The following is an 18,030-nucleotide window of genomic DNA, read 5'->3' on the forward strand; positions in this document are numbered from 1 at the left end:
GTCCACTTGGGGGTGCTGTTTCAAAACAGCGGCCGACTTGAACTAAGGTGAGAGGAAAGAAAGTACAGCAGGTAGAACGTCAAACAAAGAAAGGGGTCTAACATTTGGACAAATTAACACAAATAAAGTGATACGCAAATGTTAACTCTCTTCCTTACTACTGCGTACTCAGCAACTCGGTCTCCGACAGTGCCACAAAACAGCCCTACAATACGCCCACAGCTCCTATAGCTAGTCTTCCTTCAGAGACTACCATTCCCAGAAACCCTCGAGGGAGGTCAGGGTCCCCGTCCTCTTCCAGGGTGGGCAAGTGACTCGCTGCATGGCCTTCTGGGATTCGTAGTCTTGCAGTGTCCTTCGGGAGATGTAGTTCCCTTCCTATAATCGGCTGGGCGAGGCGGCGCCGGCGATCAGAACAGCGCTGGGTGTTCAGGGGCCAAGATGGCGGCGCGCCGGGGACGGAGAGACCGAGTCGCGCCGCCTCCGACTGGGGACCCGGGTCCTGACCCTGGCGGTGGAGTTCGCGGAGGCGGTTGGGCGAGTCGGAGTCAAGCGTCGCGAGGGACCGCGGGCGCCGTGAGCGGCGCGGAGCAGGTGAGAGGGTGGCCGGCGGCCCGCGGCTGGCAGCAGAGCGGCGTGTGCCGGGCGGTGACACGTGGACGCCGCGGGAAAGAGAGGAAGCACTTGTGTGCCGGCGCTGCGGGAGCTGGGGAGGGCTCGGAGGACCCAAGTTGCTTGCTGGGGCTACGCCAGCAGAGGCAGGAACCCTGCGGCGATTCCTGGGGGACGCGTGTCCGGCGTCGGAAACGTGGCCCTAGCTGGGGCGTCAGGGACTCGGGGTGGGAGTTGAAGGATGCCGAGGAGAGCCCCACCAGCTTGGCGCCGTAGTTCCTTTTTCGGAGCACGTGGGGTGTGGGGGGCCAATTTCCCGGGAGAACTTGTCTGGCTCCCCCTCCCCCTAGGCGGCGCGGGCGCCCACGTGGGTAGGGCTTGCCGGCGGGGCGGGGGGAGCGCGGGGCGCGGGTCCACGTGGGGGCGGGGAAGGATGTCCACGTGGCTCCTGTCCCAGGCTGTCGGGCATCTAGTATCCGCGCTGGAGCCGCACTGCCGGGAACTGGGTGTGTCTCGGCCGCTCCCGCCATCTCTGGCTGCTGCTGGGGAGCCTCCGGCCTGGAGGTAGGTGGGGGCTGCTGGAGAGAACTTTGCCGGGAGCCTTAGGAGCTTCCGTCGGCAGATGGTGAACTTTCCAGATGTCCTCGGAGTCAGGGTGTGAGGCGAGGGTTAGGGCTGAGACTGAAGGGCTGTGGAGGCATGAGTTCGTGGAGGCTTCGGTCCGACCGGCTTGGAGTGGGGTGTGAGTCACAGACACTGGCGTTTTGGTTGCCTTCAGTCCTTCATATGATTCAAGGGTCATGGGAGTGTCAGTTTACCTGGGACTGGTTAATTTTTTCGCCATACTTTTTCTCTAGCATCTCTTTGGGAGGAGATAGTTAAGGCATGCTCTGGTGAATTCATGGACACAACCGAATGAGTTGTGTCTGTGAGGCTTTCTGCAGTTTTTGGTGAAGATATGGAAAGTTGGAGGTGGTTTGAGAACTCTTCAACCTTAGTTGAACATTTAATTGGTCAGGAAGAGCTCTTTGTGCTGAGATTGTGTGTCCGCTTTAGCTCTCCTTACTTGGGTGTTTTTATCCTGCTGGACTTGTGAAAAGGCTTGGGTGGCAGTGAAGTGAGCAGGAATTAGTTGCCTTCTTGAAGCAGTTTGAGCAGAGTCCTTGACAGCAACTCCTACAGGAGGTGAAAGTTGGGTTGCAGGCTTCACAGTGACACTAGGTCCTCCAAAACAGGGGAGAATGACTTTGGCATCAGCCACCCTTTTCCTCCAACTTCTCGTTCACATCTTCTGTGGCCAGTGTTCACCATCACCATCTGGGAGAAAGAGCGCTCATGTAAATCACATGGTCAGTCAACCCAGTCCTTGTCAAAGTGTCGTATGTTTAAGTACAGATATGTTCCTAGGCCATGCAAATGTGATCCCTGCAGTCTCTTAAGTTTAACACAGGATAGACAACAAATAATGGTAGGTGAGACAGAAAGAAAATGCAGGCTATTTGGGGTTAGGTAGTCATCAATAATCTTAACTGTCTGTAAATGGAAGAGACATTTTAAATTGAGACACTTTCCCCCACAAGACTGAACTGTGAAAAACTTTGTGTGTGTGTGTGTGTGTGAAAAACTTTTCATCAGAAGGAATAGAGTGAAGAACAAAGTCATGGCTTATGGGAAGAGAGGCCAGCCTAGCAGAAGGTTGGGATGGGAGAGGACAAGCTGAAGAGGCTGGCAGCAATATCAGAACATAAGGAGTTCTAAGGAGTTTTAAGTCCAGTGCTAAGAAGCAGTAAGATTCCATTGAAGGGGTTTTTATTTTATTTTTTGCTTTTCTGTGTAGTTCTGGCTGTCGTGGAACTCACTCTGTAGACCAGGCTGGCCTTGAACTCAGAGATCCACCAGTTTCTGCCTACTAAGGATGGGATTAAAGAAGGCAATGCCTGCCTTTTGAAGGGATTTATGATGGTCTTAGGAAATGACTAGTTTCCTGTTTTGTTTTGTTGTTGTTGTCATTGCTCCTGCCACAAATATATTTTAAACTATCTAGAAACATTAAAAAAAAAGTTTCTGGGCTGGGCTTACAGGTAGGAGAATCAAGAATTTAAGGATAGCTTTGGCTATGTAGCAAGTGCAAGACCAGCCTGGGCTACATGAGACTAAAATTAAAGTTGGCTTTGAACAATTTTGGATGAGCAAAGTTGACGAGAGAGGCAGTTGTGGTCGTTGGAGTTAATAGTGGCCAGCTCACTTTTGGCTTGAACTTACTTAGCCTTTGGATGCTCTTGACCCCACGGAGGATTGTGAAGTGTATGGATGAAGTAAAGGGAGGCACATGTTTCTGTCTTGGCTTCCAGCACCTGCTGAAGTAGAGATGAGTGGTTTATAGAGCTGGACCGGTCTGGCCTAGTTGCTGGGCTGTAGAAGGAGGAGGCGGGGCAGCTAGAGATGCAGGCTACTTGCTCACCTATGACTGTTTGCTGAGCCAGGCGCTATTCAGCTTCTGGTTGTAATTACAGGATTGTGAAGACCTGGATGGGAGGGGTTAGTCCTTCAAACTGCTGCCTTTTCAGTTTATCTCTGGGCCTAGACTCCTGAAGTGTCTGTAAACCAGCCCTTCCTCTCCCTGGGCCCTGCAACTCCACCTTTTAAAAGGATCGGGTGCATGGGGAGATATGGGCACACCTGTTGCTTTTTCTTTTGGAAGAGTCCAAGTGCTCCATTTATTTCCCTTGGTGGCAAGAGGCAGTCTAGTCTGGTTTGTCTGTTTGATTCTGTTCTCAGGTCTTTACACCACGTTTCCAAGAGCAGATATGCGCAGCTGGGGCTCTGGCCCCACCAGTTCCATTTTGGGCCTTGCCAGTGCCCTGCCTATGACACTTGACAGGTCTGGGCGGGTCCTGCCTCATGACCAAGCTAAAGATAATGCTAGTTTACAGATGTGTAACAGGTGGGGCCTCTGCATCTGTGGAATCAAGCTTTCTCTTTAGGAGGGGTGGTGAGGAGACTTCCCTTAGAACTACCATTGACATTGTGGCTCACCATTGGGCCTAGAGGTGTAGCTCAATTGCCTCTTAGAGTGGGTTTTGTCTCCAGCATTAAAGAAGAAAGGGGAGTGTGAATATTAGTTGTATAGAAGACATTGTAAGGCTTGATGGGTAACGGGAATATAGGCACATATAATCCTCTGTGATGCGCAGAGTAATAGAAATGAATACAATCCTAAGAATTATTTGCCACAGGAATTGGGAATCTGCTATTTTCTTCTTTTAAAAAGTAATCGTTTATTGCATTTTTAATTTATTTGTGTTTCTGAGACAGTTTCACTAGGTAGTTCTAACTGGCCTGGCATTTGCCTTATTGATCAGGCTTTCCTTGAACTCAGAGGTCTGCCTGCTCCTGCATACTAAGTGCTGGGATTAAAGAATTTCAGTGCCATGTTTGTTTGTTTGTTTATTTGTTTGTTAGGAAAAAAAGCCTTAAACCATTACATTGTTTGATGTGTGGTATGGTTAGGGGCCCTTGTGTACCTTGTGTACTGGGTGTGTGGACAGAGTACAACTGGAAGGAATCAATCCTCTCTGCCTGGTGAGTTTAGAGGACTGAAATGAGAAGCTAAGCATCTCTGTGGCCCAGGGTTATGTTCTGGGTTTGACAGGATAGGCAGGATGTGATTGTCAGGAGGTTGAAAGATTAAGAAAAATGTTCAAGCTGTTTTAAGTGGAGACCAACATGGAAGAGAGAAACCCAAGAAATCCTCTTGAAAGAAGGTATGGGCTGGTTGTGGTAGCACACACAGGTAGGATTTGCTGAAGGAGGTGGGGGCAGGAGGATCAGGAGTTTGAGGCCATTCTGGGTTGCACATTTTTGGGGCTGGAGAAATGGCTCAGAGGTTAAGAGCACTGGCTGCTCTTCCAGAGGTCCTGAGTTCGACTTCAGCAACCACATGGTGGCTCACAACCATCTATAGTGAGATCTGGTGTTCTCTTCTGGTATACAGGCACACATGTAGTCAGCACACTGTGTACATAATAAATAAATCTTAAGGAAGAAAGAAAGGAAGGTTGGAGCTCAGTACAGAACAGAGGCCTGAGGTCTTGGTGTGGGTCATGGTTTGGAGCTTACCTGCCTCCTGGCTGAGCCTTTTCTTTTCTTTTTTTGAGCCTTTTCTTGGTAAGCCCTTTCATCTGGTACTTTCCCGCTGACAGTGATGTCACTTGTATCTGTCTATCTTTCTGTTCTTTTTTTTTTTTTTTTTTCCTAGGCAGGGTATCTCTGTTTATTCACCACATCCAGCTTCTGTTATTTATTTTGAAACACGGTTTCTCTCTGTAGTCCTGGCTATGCTGGAACTCCTTCTGTAGACCAGGCTAGCCTTGAATTCAAATATACCTCTAGTGCTGCAATGAAAGGCCTGCCGCACCACCGCCCAGCAGCAGATGGCTTTTTTTATTATTATTAAATTATTTCAAATTTATTTTTATGTATGAGTGCTCTAGCTGCATGTACACCTGCATGCCAGAAGAGGGCATCAGGTCACATTATATAGATAGTTGTAAGCCACCATGGTGGCAAATGTTGTTGAAGCCCATTGGTAGAGGGCTGGATACCTGATTTTAATGGAATTATCAATTAGCTGCCCTCCAGAGAACTTGGGTCTTTCTGACTCAACTTCGATCTTTTGCCTTAGGTCCATGAGGAGGGGAATGACTCTAGCTTTGTCAACCTTTCTCGACTGGGCCCATCTCTAAAGGAGAAAGACCTAGAAATGGAGGAGCTGATATTGCAGGATGAGACACTACTGGAGACCATGCAGAGCTACATGGATGCCTCCCTCATATCCCTCATTGAGGACTTCGGGAGTCTTGGCGAGGTAAGCTGGGCAGAGCTTGGAGTTCTTTAGACAGCATTTTTACATTGTGTGTTCTGTCTTGAATCTTCGGAGTTGTTTTAGATAGGGCTTTGTTCTCTCAGGTCCTTGACCTATCAAATGCCCAACCTAAGTCCTTGGAGGGTGTTTTTGTGTGCGGGTAGGTTAGACTGCAGATTGAGAATATGGCCCATGAAGGAGCCCTTCACCTTGGACTGTGCTCTAGAGTTTATTCTCCTATCAGGTTCTCTGACCTACATGTCCAGGGGGTTCTGGTCACTGCTTTTGAGTCTTAATTCCAATATAGCCCAGGATGGTTTCCTTCCTGAGCATCTTCCATCTCTCTTGAGTGTATAAAAGTGTGAAACCCAAGCTTATGACTCAGTCTAACAGGTCTTTGTTAGCACTAGAATTGGCTGGATAGTAAGACTGGAACTCATGCTACCTCTTGTTCAGAGCCTTCTTTTGAGTGTGGGAGATGAGTTCTCCTGGCATTTAGTTCTTTTTATGGCCTAGTAGTTTATTGGAGATCTGGGGGGGGCCCTCTTGTCTTTTTGGAGCAGAGCAGGTTATCTCTGGAGGACCAGAATGAAATGTCGCTGCTCACAGCTCTGACGGAGATATTGGACAATGCAGATTCTGAGAACCTTTCCCCATTTGACAGCATTCCTGATTCAGAGCTGCTTGCGTCTCCTCGGGAGAGCTCCTCTGTGAGTATGGGATGGGGGAGGACTGTAGGGCCACTGTGAGCCTGTTCATATAGTTCTGATACATACAGACTGATTTGGGGTCTCTCTTTCTCTTAGCTACACAAGCTACTCACTCTTTCTCGGACACCCCCAGAACGTGACCTCATCACCCCAGTTGACCCTTTGGGGCCCAGCACAGGCAGTAGTAGGGTGAGTGGGGTAAGCCTGACCTGGAGACCCTCATGAGCTCACAGATGGGGGGTCGTAGCTAGATAGGGACGGTCTGGAAAGCTGGAAAGCGCTTCTTAAGGAATGCCTCCTGAGTATGCTCTTCTCTCCTGCAGGTTGAGATGCCCCTTGCAGATTCTGCTTGGGACTTGTCTCCACCTCCTTTCTTAGAGACTTCTTCCCCTAAGCTGCCTAGCTGGAGATCCTCAAGAGCAAGACCTCGATGGGGTCAGTCCCCTCCTCCCCAGCAGCGCAGTGATGGAGAAGAAGAGGAGGAGGTCGCCAGCTTCAGTGGTCAGATGCTTGCTGAGGAACTGGATAACTCGGTGAACATCGTGGACTTCCCCATGCACCTAGCGTGCCCTGAGGAAGAAGACACGTCAGCAGCAGCAAAGGTGGCAGCGCCAGCACCTGGGGATGAGAGCATCTCCTCCTTGAGTGAACTGGTACGGGCTATGCATCCATACTGCTTGCCCAACCTCACCCAGTTGGCATCTCTTGAGGGTGAGCTTCAGGAACAGGCTGATGATTTGCCGCTGCCTGAGGGTTGTGTGGTGCTGGAGATCGTGGGCCAGGCAGCCACAGCCGGTGATGACCTGGAGATTCCAGTTGTGGTGCGGCAGATCCCTTCTGGGTCCCAGTCTGTGCTCCTAGATGAGTCTGTAGGGACCAGTCCTGCCTTGCAGCTACTCATGCCCACCATGGAGCCTGGGTCAGAAGCCCCCGTGCCTGAGGTTGCTCCTGGCCCTGATCAAGAAGAATTCTCTCTGAACTCTGCCTCCTTATTGGAACCCAAGGAAATCATGGAGTCGTTGGCACCCAGGGAACCTCAGAACCCACCGGCCAGTGCAATTCAAGGTTCTCAGAGAATTCCCAGAAAGGGCAGGAAGAAGAGGAGCAAGGGGCAGCCAGCAGCCTGTTTGGAAAGCTATACCAGGAAGCTGAGATCATCTTCTCGTGGACAGTCTACTGTGGCTACAGAGGGGAACTCTCAGGCAGGCAACTCCCAGAAACAGCCTCAGGAAGAACTTCAGAGAAAGGCTGGGACTCCTCAGAGCAGGGGAAAGCCACGGGCTTGGGCTCGGGCATGGGCAGCTGCCTTGGAAAAGACTGGGTCAGAGAACCTACAGAGAAGTGCAGGACCGGATGATAGTCCTGCTATAGAAGATGCTCTGGATCTCTGTCCTAAACTGGTAGAGGCTGGTCAAGCCAACTCCATGCTCTCATCAAATGACTCTGCCCAAGCTGACCCCATGCCTGTTGTCTCTGTTGAAGCTGATTCCACTGTAGTTGACCATGCTGATGACCAGGTTGACCAGGCTTCAACTAGTACAGAGTTGGTTGATCCTCTCCCAGTAGGGCCAGTGCCGACTGGCCCAGTTGAGATTGACAGGACAGGAATTGAACCTGCAGTGACTATTCCTACTTCAGATAACTTGTCTCCAACTGATGCTGTTCCAGCTAACACAGTAGCAGTTGGTGCTATTCCAAATGACCTGGCTCCAGTAGATCCTGTGCTAGTTAAGTCCAGACCAACTGACCCTAGACGTGCTGCAATAGCAGCAGCTCAGGGGGCTCGTCCTTCCCTAGAGTCCTCAGACCAACCTAAGGTCATCACCCCTGAAGTCAAGGATGCTGTAGGTCCTCTGAAGGTGGAAAGTAGTACCAGTGCTACAACCCAAGAAGCCAGACCTAGGCCTCTTAGCCTCTCTGAGTACCGTCAGCGAAGGCAGCAACGGCAAACAGAGGCAGAAGACCGGAATTCTCAGCCCCCAGCTGGCAAGTGGCCTAGTCTCCCAGAGACCCCCAAAGGGCTAGCAGATATCCCTTGTCTTGTTCCACCAGCCCCAGCCAAGAAGATAGCTCCACAGAGAAACCCTGTAGCTGTGCCAGAGACTTGTTCCGTGTCTGTGGGCTCCAGTCCTGCTTCCCCTAGTCCTGAGCCATCTGCAAGCAAACTTATGGTTTCAACTCAACCTGAGCAGGTGCCATCTCTTGAGATGCCGCTTCCAGCTAGACCACCCCCTCCTACTTTGCACTCTGTGTCTTCTGCTGGGCCCATCCTTCCCACAGTGCCCGCTCCTTTGCCTTTCCCTCCAGGCATACCTCCTCTGCTTTCCCTTCCTTCAAGTGGCCACGGAGTCCCCAGTGTGCCTCCACCTCCCTTGCAACCTCCTGGACTTCCAGTGTCAATGAGACAAATACCACCTGACCCCTATACTCACTATGCCCCTGTGCCACCCTGGCCTTGTTATCCCTCTGTGTCCCCTTCTGGCTATCCTTGTCTGCCCCCACCACCAGCGATGCCCATGGTATCTGGTACTCCCGTTACCTATGCTATACCTCCATCTTGCAATGTGCCTTGGGTACCCCCTCCTGCACCGGTTTCACCTTACAGCTCCAGCTGTGCCTATGGGCCCCTGGGGTGGGGCCCAGGGCTGCAACAGACTCCATTCTGGTCTACTGTTTCTCCACCTCCATTGTCTTCAGCCTCTACTGGAAGAGCTGTTCCCCCATCAAATGTGGAACCCAGTAGTAATCCAGCTGGTCCTCCTGAAGATGTGCTTCCTGTGCCAGTGACTCCTTCCCTAAGTTCTGGGCCGGCCAGCCCCATCGCTCCACCGCTAGAGCCTACAAAGCCAGAGGTTCAGCCAGTGCCTGTATCTCCAGAACCGAAACACAAAGTGTCCACCCTGGTACAAAGTCCCCAGAACAAGACTTCTCCAAGTCTGTCTGCTGAGTGTGTAGCTGTTGTGGAGTCTAAATCAGAGAGGCTAAAGCCTGAGCCCCAGGAGAACAGACCAAGGGAGAAGACACTCCCTACTGCTGTCAAGACTGTTCCCATACCAAGGCAGAGCACTGCCGCAAAGCTGCCTGCTGTCCATCCAGCCCGTCTAAGGAAGCTGTCCTTCCTGCCCACCCCACGTACTCGGGGTCCTGAGGATGTGGTGCAGGCATTCATCAGTGAGATTGGTGAGTGACAATGCAGTTAGCATAAGGAGGGTACAGGCATTGGCTGGAGGTGTTGCCCACAGGACAGGGAGTAACTTCCATGAGACTGCCCTTGTTGGGTTTCTCGGGGAGTGTTGTTGAGATGTGGAGCTCTGGTTTTTAGTCCCTGATATGTGCTCTGGTTCACTCACTTCGATGGGCAGGAAGAAGCGAGGGTTTTCTGTGACCTGTTAAGTCAGATGGTGAGAGCTAGACTTTAAACCTGTGTTGTTTCCCTTCACAGGAATCGAAGCGTCAGACCTGTCCAGTCTGTTGGAACAGTTTGAGAAATCAGAAGGTGAGGGAACCTAGGTAGTTTTGTTCCAACTCCAATTTTTGTTTATGCTTCCTCTGGGATTAGCCTTACAGCAGCTTGAACTGGGATGAAGGAAGGGGCCAGTCTCAACCACCAGAAGAGCCACTTTATGGGTACCTCGAGAGAGCATTCCACCTGGGAGAGTAGTCTTAAGCCAAGGACATAAATAAATAAAGGGTAAATAAGGGAGTATATAGGGAGGTGGGGTTGGATGGGGACGTTTTCCACAGGGGAGCAACTCACTTGAGCTCTGAGAGAAACCCTTCTATATGTAGTATAGAAGGCAGAAAGAAGGGGTATTTCATGGTTCCTATGAGATGTGTTTGGAGCTACACACCATTAATAAATCCCAGAGGCAGAGGCAGGTGGATCTCTGAGTTCAGGGACAGCCAGGGCTACACAGAGGAACCCAGCTCGAAAAACTAACAAAAAATCCATTTGGAAGACCATGAAGAACATGACTTGCTCAAGGCACGACCCTATGCTAGGTGCTGTGGGGGTTACTGTGTTCTTTTCTGGAGGAGTGCATGGTACATTTGGGGCAAAGAACCTTCACAGGTGACACTTGAGTTGCTAACAGGTATCTGTAGTCCATGGTAGAGTATAAAACAGTAAGACAAGAAGATTATGTGTTGAGATGTGCTTTCATGGGAGAACCATGCTTAGCCTGTGCCATGGGCCTCAATTCAGCTACAGGACAAGTCTAAGGTCAGGTGTGGTGTTCACCTTTAATTCCATCACTGGGAAGTAGATCTCTGAGCTCAATCAAGTCCACTCTGGTTTTTATGGTGAGTTCCAGGCCTGCTGGGTTACGTAGTGAGACCTTGTTTCAATATATGGCTAGGCAGATCATGTTGATCTTGATGACTAGGCCCATCAATTTGGACTCTTTTTGTCTCAGATTCAGTGGGGAGTGGGTATTTCTGAGCAGAAGAGAAATAGCTAAATGTCTAGATAGCACTGGAGCTGAGTTCAGCAGGGGTTATGTAGGCAAAGCTGGCTTATTCTTTCTCTGGATGTTATGCCACCTTCTATGCCACCTCCTCTTGGAACATCTGGTTGGGCTTTTAACTAATATGATTTTTTTACAGCCAAAAAGGAGTGTCCTCCCCCGGCTCCTGCTGACAGCTTGGCTGTAGGAAACTCAGGGTAAGTATGGAGATGTGAGCGAGTTACCCTACAGCTGTTGGTCAGCAGCCGGCCAGCACTCCAGGACTTCCAACTGGACACCTTTGTGGCAGGGATGTTCATCGACTAGTGTCTTCCCCCTTTTCCTGTCCCCTTTTCTGTTCTCGCCAGATGCTATCTTGGGTGAGAAGTTGGGGGAGGGCATGTACTATTAGGAATTCCAAATGCCTTGGAGGTGCCTCCTATGTTTTTGGCAAATGATGTTTCGAGATTTCTTCCCTTCCGTTATTAGACTTCAGGTTTGTTCAGTGCTGATGATAAGGTCACTTAAAGCAGGGGGGAAGTAGTTAGGGCTTCCCCTAACTCCATAGAAGGCCTAGGCCTTGTCTTTCGCATTCCTGATCTGCTAAGCATGTTTCACACTGGTTTCAGTTAGATTTGAGCTTGGAAGGCACCGATCCTGATTGAAGAAGGGGGTGTGGGTGGTGCACAGGGTCATTTTATTGAGGGTCCTAGCCAGCCTTCTGAAATTTGGCAGAATTGAGTAGGTCCAATCTATAGCTCGGTCACTATGTCCCTTCTGTGCTAGAAGAAGACTGTGGGGTCAGTTTGGGCATCCTGTTTATTTTTCTATGTACCTTCTGTTGCTTTTTGAGGAAAGCAAATGTCTAAGATAATTGAGGCAATGAACCAGGCTTTCCCTTTTCCCCCTGCCAGCAGCATTGACACTCCCCAGGAGAAGAGGCCCCTAGACCGGTTACAAGCCCCAGAACTGGCCAACGTGGCAGGTGGGTTCAGGTTGAACTCTGGCTCTTAGTGTGTGCAGCACATATGCAGTATCTGCTGTCTGTACATCAGGTGTATGTAGGCATTGGGGTACAGACATCTGATCTCCATTTTGGTGTTGATGGTCAAGGCGGCAGATGTGTGTACAAATGAGCATGTTGATTCAGAGGTGGCTTATTCAGGAGGGTGTGAGGGGCCGGTAAGGGGAGGCTACAGAGAATGTTGTCCCTGAGCTCATGCTTGGGAATAGTCACTGCTGTCAGTTAGGTGGTAGCTTCTAGGGACGAATGGAGCACTGACTGAGCTGCAGAAGCAGTCAGCTTGTTATATTTTGCAGCTCTGTAAGTGGTTTGGTTTGACCAGGAGAGTAGAGGCCGATTAGGGCAGTGGACAGAGCAAAACCAAGAGTTAGGACTACAGTCATTAAACAATAGGGCAGATTATGGGAACTTGTTAAGCTTCTTGAACATCATATATATGTACTGAAGAAAAAAAACATTATCATGTTGGTTTTTGGATGGTTTGTCTAACAGGAATCTACATAATAGGTATGGAGCCGGAAAGGAAGTGGGTAAGTTTATGGCATTAGTTTAGGCAAGATGCAACCTAGACATTAGGAAACACTAGGTGCGGGGTTGGGTTTAAGCATGAAAATGATTAGGTAAATTAGAAGGACCTGGTCACTAGGTAGGTTCAGGGAGTGGAGTGGGCGACCGTAGATCCAGATGGCTTGTAGTTAAAGCAGCGAGAGGAGTTGGGCTGTTGCTGATGTTCAGTATAATTTGAGAAGTGGGCTCTCAAGCCTAGATACACAGAATCTGGAGTATAGAACTGGATCTCACCCTGCTATCTCCATCCTCCCTCCCCCCACAGGGCTCACCCCTCCAGCTACCCCTCCCCACCAGTTATGGAAGCCCCTGGCTGCTGTCTCCCTGGTGGCCAAAGCCAAATCTCCTAAATCTACCGCCCAGGAGGGAACCCTGAAGCTTGAAGGAGTTACAGAGGCCAAACATCCAGCTGCAGCCTGCCTCCAAGAAGGGGTCCATGGCCCTAGTCCAGTCCATGTGGGCTCTGGGGACCATGACTATTGTGTCCGAAGCAGGACACCCCCAAAAAAGATGCCTGCCCTAGTCATTCCAGAGGTGGGCTCCCGATGGAATGTCAAGCGCCATCAGGACATCACCATCAAACCTGTATTGTCATTGGGCCCAGCTGCTCCCCTACTTCCATGCACAACTACTTCCCAGGAGCCACTTGACCACAGGACTAGCAATGAGCAGGCAAATCCTTCAGCGCCTTGTCTTGCCCCGTCCACCTTGCTGTCTCCTGAGGCCTCACCCTGCCGGAATGACACGAACACTAGGACTCCCTCTGAGCCCCCGGGCAAGCAGCGGTCAATGCGCTGTTACCGAAAAGCCTGCAGATCAGTCAGCCCCCCAAGTCGGGGCTGGCAGGGCCGCCGTGGCTGCAGCAGTCGTTCTGTCAGCTCTGGGTCCGACCGGACCAGTGAAGCATCCTCTTCTTCATCGGTGTCTTCCTCATCCCGGTCCCGGTCCAGGTCCAGGTCCAGGTCCAGGTCCCTCTCCCCCCCCCACAAGAGGTGGCGAAGGTGAGCTTTGATGGCCTGTTAGATTCTTTCCATTTCAGAAGCTCGTGAATTCTGTTTTGTGGTTTTCTTTAAAAAGGTTGTGGATTAACTCATAATGCTTTCAGTCACTATGGCTGAAGGTTTCTGTCTTTGGCTTTTGTCTTTCTTTTTTTTTTGAAATGTTGGAGGCAAGCTGTGGGATTATCCTGTGTTAGAGGCTGGGAAATTCCTGCAGTTTTTTGCTTCTTTGAGATGTGCCTTGGGTAGACTGTTAGGTCTTGACTGATTATTTCATATTATTATCATCAGTGCCTATACACCATTTTCTTGGTGTTAATTCAGGATAGTGGGGTAACCTGAAGTGCTGGTAAGATGGCTCAGTAGGTAAAGATGCATGCTACTGGGTTTGGTGATCTGAGTGTGATTCTGGTACCACATGGTGGAATGAGAGAAACACAATTCTTGAAAGTTGTCCTCTGACCTCTGCATGCTGTAGCACACATATACACACATGATAAATGAATGTAAAAAAAGGAAAAGATCTCTTGTCAGGTGGTGCTGTGGTTGTTGTTCAGTTAGTACAGTGCCTCCCTAGCATGTGTGAAAATCTGGATTTGATTCTCAGCAAGCGCCACATAAACTCGACATGTGTTACATACCTATAATCCTAGCAATGAGGAAATGGAGGCTGAAGGATCATGGGTTATATTATCCTTGCTACATAGAGTTTGGGGCCAGTCTGGGATATATGAGACGCTATCTCAAAAAACATTGTATTTTAACACTGTTTTCTATCTTCAGAAAGGCTGTCAACAGTAGTCTATTGCCTTGGATACTGTATTCCTTTGAGATAGGAACAGTTAGAACTCAGACTCTGGTACCCACCAGCGTTTCCGATAGAGCAGCTGCCAAAGCTAGCATGAGCTGGCCCCCCATCTCCTGACTCTCCCTGAATTTCCTCTCTATTTCCACTTGTTAAGTGGTTTCCCACTTTGAGTGGTGTAGAAAGCATGCAGCAATTAAAGCTCAGTAGTAATAGAACTTTGTCAAGTGTGTGGAAGGCCTAGGTATAATCCTCAGCACCACAAGAAAGAACTGCATGTTGGGCATGCTAGCACAGTCCTAGTGCTGGCAAGGCAGAGGCAGGGGAATCACATGTTCCAAAGCTAGCTTGGCTGTGTACTTAGGCCCCATCTTAAGGAAAAGAGTAATAAGATTTTCATGTAAAACTGTTGATATATCTAAAATTTTATGAATGGTCTCCCATTTGTTATCTGCAACGAAAACTTTCTGAACCTCTTCTGCTCTCCTTTATCTTTTGGTCCTGAGCTTCCTGACAGGGAGGCAGCTCTGAGCCTGGCTAAGGTAGTGGAACATGTCTGCACCATTCCTGTCATTCCTGTGCCCTTTATTCCAGGTCCAGCTGCAGTTCCTCTGGACGTTCCAGAAGGTGTTCATCCTCTTCATCCTCTTCCTCCTCTTCCTCGTCCTCATCATCCAGTTCCAGAAGCCACTCTCCCTCCCTGTCCCCTCGCAGGAGAAGTGACCGGAGGCGGCGGTGAGCATGAGCATGTGTTAGAGGGTAGTGTATCTAGGGTGCAGAGCAGGTGCCTGAGATTTCTGAGTCTTGACTTGTGTGTGGGGCTGATGGTGCCTCTCTTGCCAGGTACAGCTCTTACCGTGCAAATGACCATTACCAAAGGCAGAGAGTGCTACAGAAGGAGCGTGCAATAGTGAGTACAGAAGCAGGTCATGGGAGGGGGCCCTACCTTGTGCGTTGTGCTCAGAATCCATCAGCTGCCGCAGCTCTGGTTCCTAGAGTGTCACTTTCCTTTATCTAACAGGAAGAAAGAAGGGTGGTCTTCATTGGGAAGATACCTGGCCGCATGACTCGGTCAGAGCTGAAGCAGAGGTTCTCTGTTTTTGGAGAGATTGAGGAGTGCACCATTCATTTTCGAGTTCAAGGGTAAGTTTTAAAGTTCAGACGTTCTTTCTGTTAAATTCTTTTTTACTTTTTGTTTTTTGAGACAGGGCTTCTCTGTGTTTGTTGCCCAGGCTAGCCTCAAACTCACAGAGATCCACCTGTTTCTGCCTCCCAACTGCTGGGATTAAAGGCGTGCACTGCCACACCTGGCTCTGTTAAATTCTTATACCTTGATGCTTCTCTGTCTTTCCTGTGTTTTATTGTGCCGGGGGCTGTGTGGAGTCACCTTCATTTTTACATTCAGAGGGACACACCTCTGTACTCTGGGTGCCGAGTCTTCTCCATGACCTGTGCGCAAATGGCTTACTCTCCCCACTAGTGACAACTATGGTTTCGTCACTTACCGTTATGCTGAAGAAGCATTTGCAGCCATTGAGAGTGGCCACAAATTGCGGCAGGCAGATGAGCAGCCCTTTGATCTCTGCTTTGGGGGCCGCAGGCAGTTCTGCAAGAGGAGTTACTCTGATCTTGGTGAGTGATGAAGGCTTTTTAGGCTTTGAGGTATGGCATCCAGTTTCCAGAGAACTTTTTCGAGTGAAGCTAGACACTTGCCATACAAAGAACCTAAAGGGTGGGCTGAAAGGGAAGGTTCTCCTACATCTCTTCACAAGAAGGACAGGCGTGCTCAGAGACAGTAATGTTTGTCCCTCTCTGCTTCGGTAGACTCCAACCGGGAAGACTTCGATCCTGCCCCTGTGAAGAGCAAATTCGATTCTCTTGACTTTGATACATTGTTAAAACAGGCCCAGAAGAACCTGAGGAGGTAACCCCTGGGCACTCCTCCCGTACCCATTTTCTCTGGAGGTGCCCAACCTCCTCTAATCCCCCTCCCCCACTCTAGGGGAGAGAGCTGCTAGTGTGGAAATGACTGTTTTATAAGGAAATGGAAAAAAGTTAAATAAAAATGTGTTAAATCGAGAGTTTTATGTGGTTTTTGTTTTGTTTTGTTTCTAATAACAGGTATTGAACAAACTAGCATGCATTTCTACAGAAGGTGGGTCTGAGGGGACACCTAGTAAACATGAACTTAGAGCTCCAGCTGTCGTGCTTCTCCCTGTGTGCTAGCGTCGCGTCTTCGCTATTTCTCTGAACACACAGGGCCATGCTTGCCTATACTGGTTAGCTGTAAAATCACATTGGCTTTAACTTGGCTACTCAGGTAAAATAAGTCAAAAGGGGGAAAATACTCAAATTTCAGAGATGTCCGATCCACTTAATTTCTGTTTCGGCAGTCTCTTGTATCCTAGCCTGTCTCTAAATGACTAGCTGAAGGTGACTTTGAGCCTCTGATCCTCTGTCTCCCAAATGCTAGGATTACAGGCATGTGCTACTCCATCTGGTTTATATAGTGCTGGAAGTTGAACTAGGAACTTTGTGAGGCAAGCGTTCTACCAGCTGAACTTTTATCCTTAGGCCTATTGTGTGTGTGTGTGTGTGTGTGTGTACATATCTGTACATAGGTAATAGGTCGCCTTCTTAGTGTCACCTTCAAGAATGCTGACCACTTCATTGTCCTGAAGCTCAGTGGTTAGGCTAGGCTGGCTTGGCCATTGAGCCCCAAAGAGTCCTTTGTCCACCTGCCCAGCATTAGGATTTCATGTATGGACTACTACATCTGACAGTTTTTATCTCCATGGAGGTTCTGGAAAATCATGCTCAGGTCCTTAACATCATTAGACAAGCATTTAAGGCAGCGGACCATCCCTAGTCCTTTATTTTGGCAGTACTAGGGTTTGAATCCAGGGTCTTCAGACATGGGAAGCAAGAGCTGTACTACTCAGCTAACATAGCCACCTTTTCCTTGTTTTGAATAGTGTGTGTGTATATATATGTTCATGTATAGTGTGTGGAGGTGTGGACCCATGTATGGAGACCAGAGATCTCTCACAGTTGTCTTGATCTCCACCTTTCTTTGTTTCAGGCAGGGTTTCTCTGTAGCCCTGGCTGTTTTAGAACTGATCCCGTAGACCAGGCTATTCTTGAACCCACAGAGATCCACCTGCCTCTACTCTCAATTGCTGGGGTGAAATGTGTGCACCACTACCGCCTTGTTGAGGTTTTTACTGTATTTGGGACAGGTTCTTGCAATATAGCTACCCTGGAACTTGCTGTGTGGGCTGTGCTGTCTTTGAGCTCACATTGACCTGTTTGCTTCTGCTGAGATTAAAGATGAGTGTCTCACACACACACCCCTTTTTTTTTTTTTCACCAGGTTTTTCTGTGTGAAAATCTCACTGACTTAAACTTGTTTGTAGAGCAGGCTGGCCTCAGAGATCCACCTATCTTTACCTCCCGAGTGCTGGGTTAGAGGCATGTACTGCCACACCTGGCCACCAAACCCATTTTAAGATTCTGTTTTGAGACTTATCTGGAAAATTTTTTTTTTTAAATTATATCAAATGGGTGCCTGTGGGTGCTACAGAGTCCAGAAGAGGGTGTTGAGTCCCTTGGAGCCTTTGGAAAAGCAGTAAATGCTTCTAACAACTGAGCCATCTCTGCAGGCCCCTTCACCTTATTTTTTGAGACAAGGTCTCTGAATCTAGAGCCTAGATAGCTGCAGTGTCACCTGTGCCACACCAGCCCTGGGGCTACCCACCCAAGTCACTCCACTGCTTTTACAGCATGCTTCCTCGGCCAGCAATTACACACGGAGCCATCTGTCTATTCGGAGTTTTGTAGAGTTGTTGAGGCTGAACTGAAACCACAGTTCCACTTACTCTTCCATAGCTGCTGCAGGTGAGAGTCACCTGGTCTGCTGCTGGAGATACTTTTGGAACACAGACTCTAGAAGATGGAGATTTTTTTTTTTCAAGCTAGGGTTTTTTCTGTGTAGTCCTGACTGTC

General features: G+C 49.2%; 1 protein-coding gene across 4 annotated transcripts; it reads left to right on the forward strand.

Annotated features, from left to right (window-relative positions):
* Window positions 1-393: 393 nt before the first annotated feature.
* Window positions 394-16,106, forward strand: Pprc1 (PPARG related coactivator 1). Of its 4 annotated transcripts, none has more exons than XM_021650120.2 (14): window positions 395-594; window positions 5,297-5,479; window positions 6,040-6,186; window positions 6,283-6,375; window positions 6,510-9,366; window positions 9,629-9,682; window positions 10,792-10,849; window positions 11,546-11,616; window positions 12,488-13,223; window positions 14,620-14,760; window positions 14,869-14,935; window positions 15,047-15,168; window positions 15,506-15,657; window positions 15,850-16,106. In XM_021650120.2, the coding sequence occupies exons 1-14, from the start codon at window positions 442-444 to the stop codon at window positions 15,951-15,953; spliced, it is 4,938 nt and encodes a 1,645-aa protein (XP_021505795.1). In that variant the 5' UTR covers window positions 395-441; the 3' UTR covers window positions 15,954-16,106. The 4 variants fall into 4 exon arrangements, with proteins under 4 accessions (XP_060246568.1, XP_021505795.1, XP_060246567.1 ...); XM_060390584.1 differs by having other exon boundaries at window positions 14,875-14,935; XM_060390581.1 differs by having other exon boundaries at window positions 11,549-11,616.
* Window positions 16,107-18,030: the final 1,924 nt, after the last annotated feature.

This window comes from Meriones unguiculatus, chromosome 1, assembly GCF_030254825.1.
Source record: "Meriones unguiculatus strain TT.TT164.6M chromosome 1, Bangor_MerUng_6.1, whole genome shotgun sequence".
Classification (NCBI taxonomy): Eukaryota; Metazoa; Chordata; class Mammalia; order Rodentia; family Muridae; genus Meriones; species Meriones unguiculatus.

Bases quoted from the DNA above. Each gene is read 5' to 3' on its own strand.
- Pprc1 (XM_021650120.2), top strand. From the start codon at position 442: ATGGCGGCGCGCCGGGGACGGAGAGACCGAGTCGCGCCGCCTCCGACT. The intron at 5,480-6,039 runs GTAAGCTGGGCA...TTTTTGGAGCAG, and splicing joins ACTTCGGGAGTCTTGGCGAG to AGCAGGTTATCTCTGGAGGA. The intron at 15,658-15,849 runs GTGAGTGATGAA...CTGCTTCGGTAG, and splicing joins GAGGAGTTACTCTGATCTTG to ACTCCAACCGGGAAGACTTC.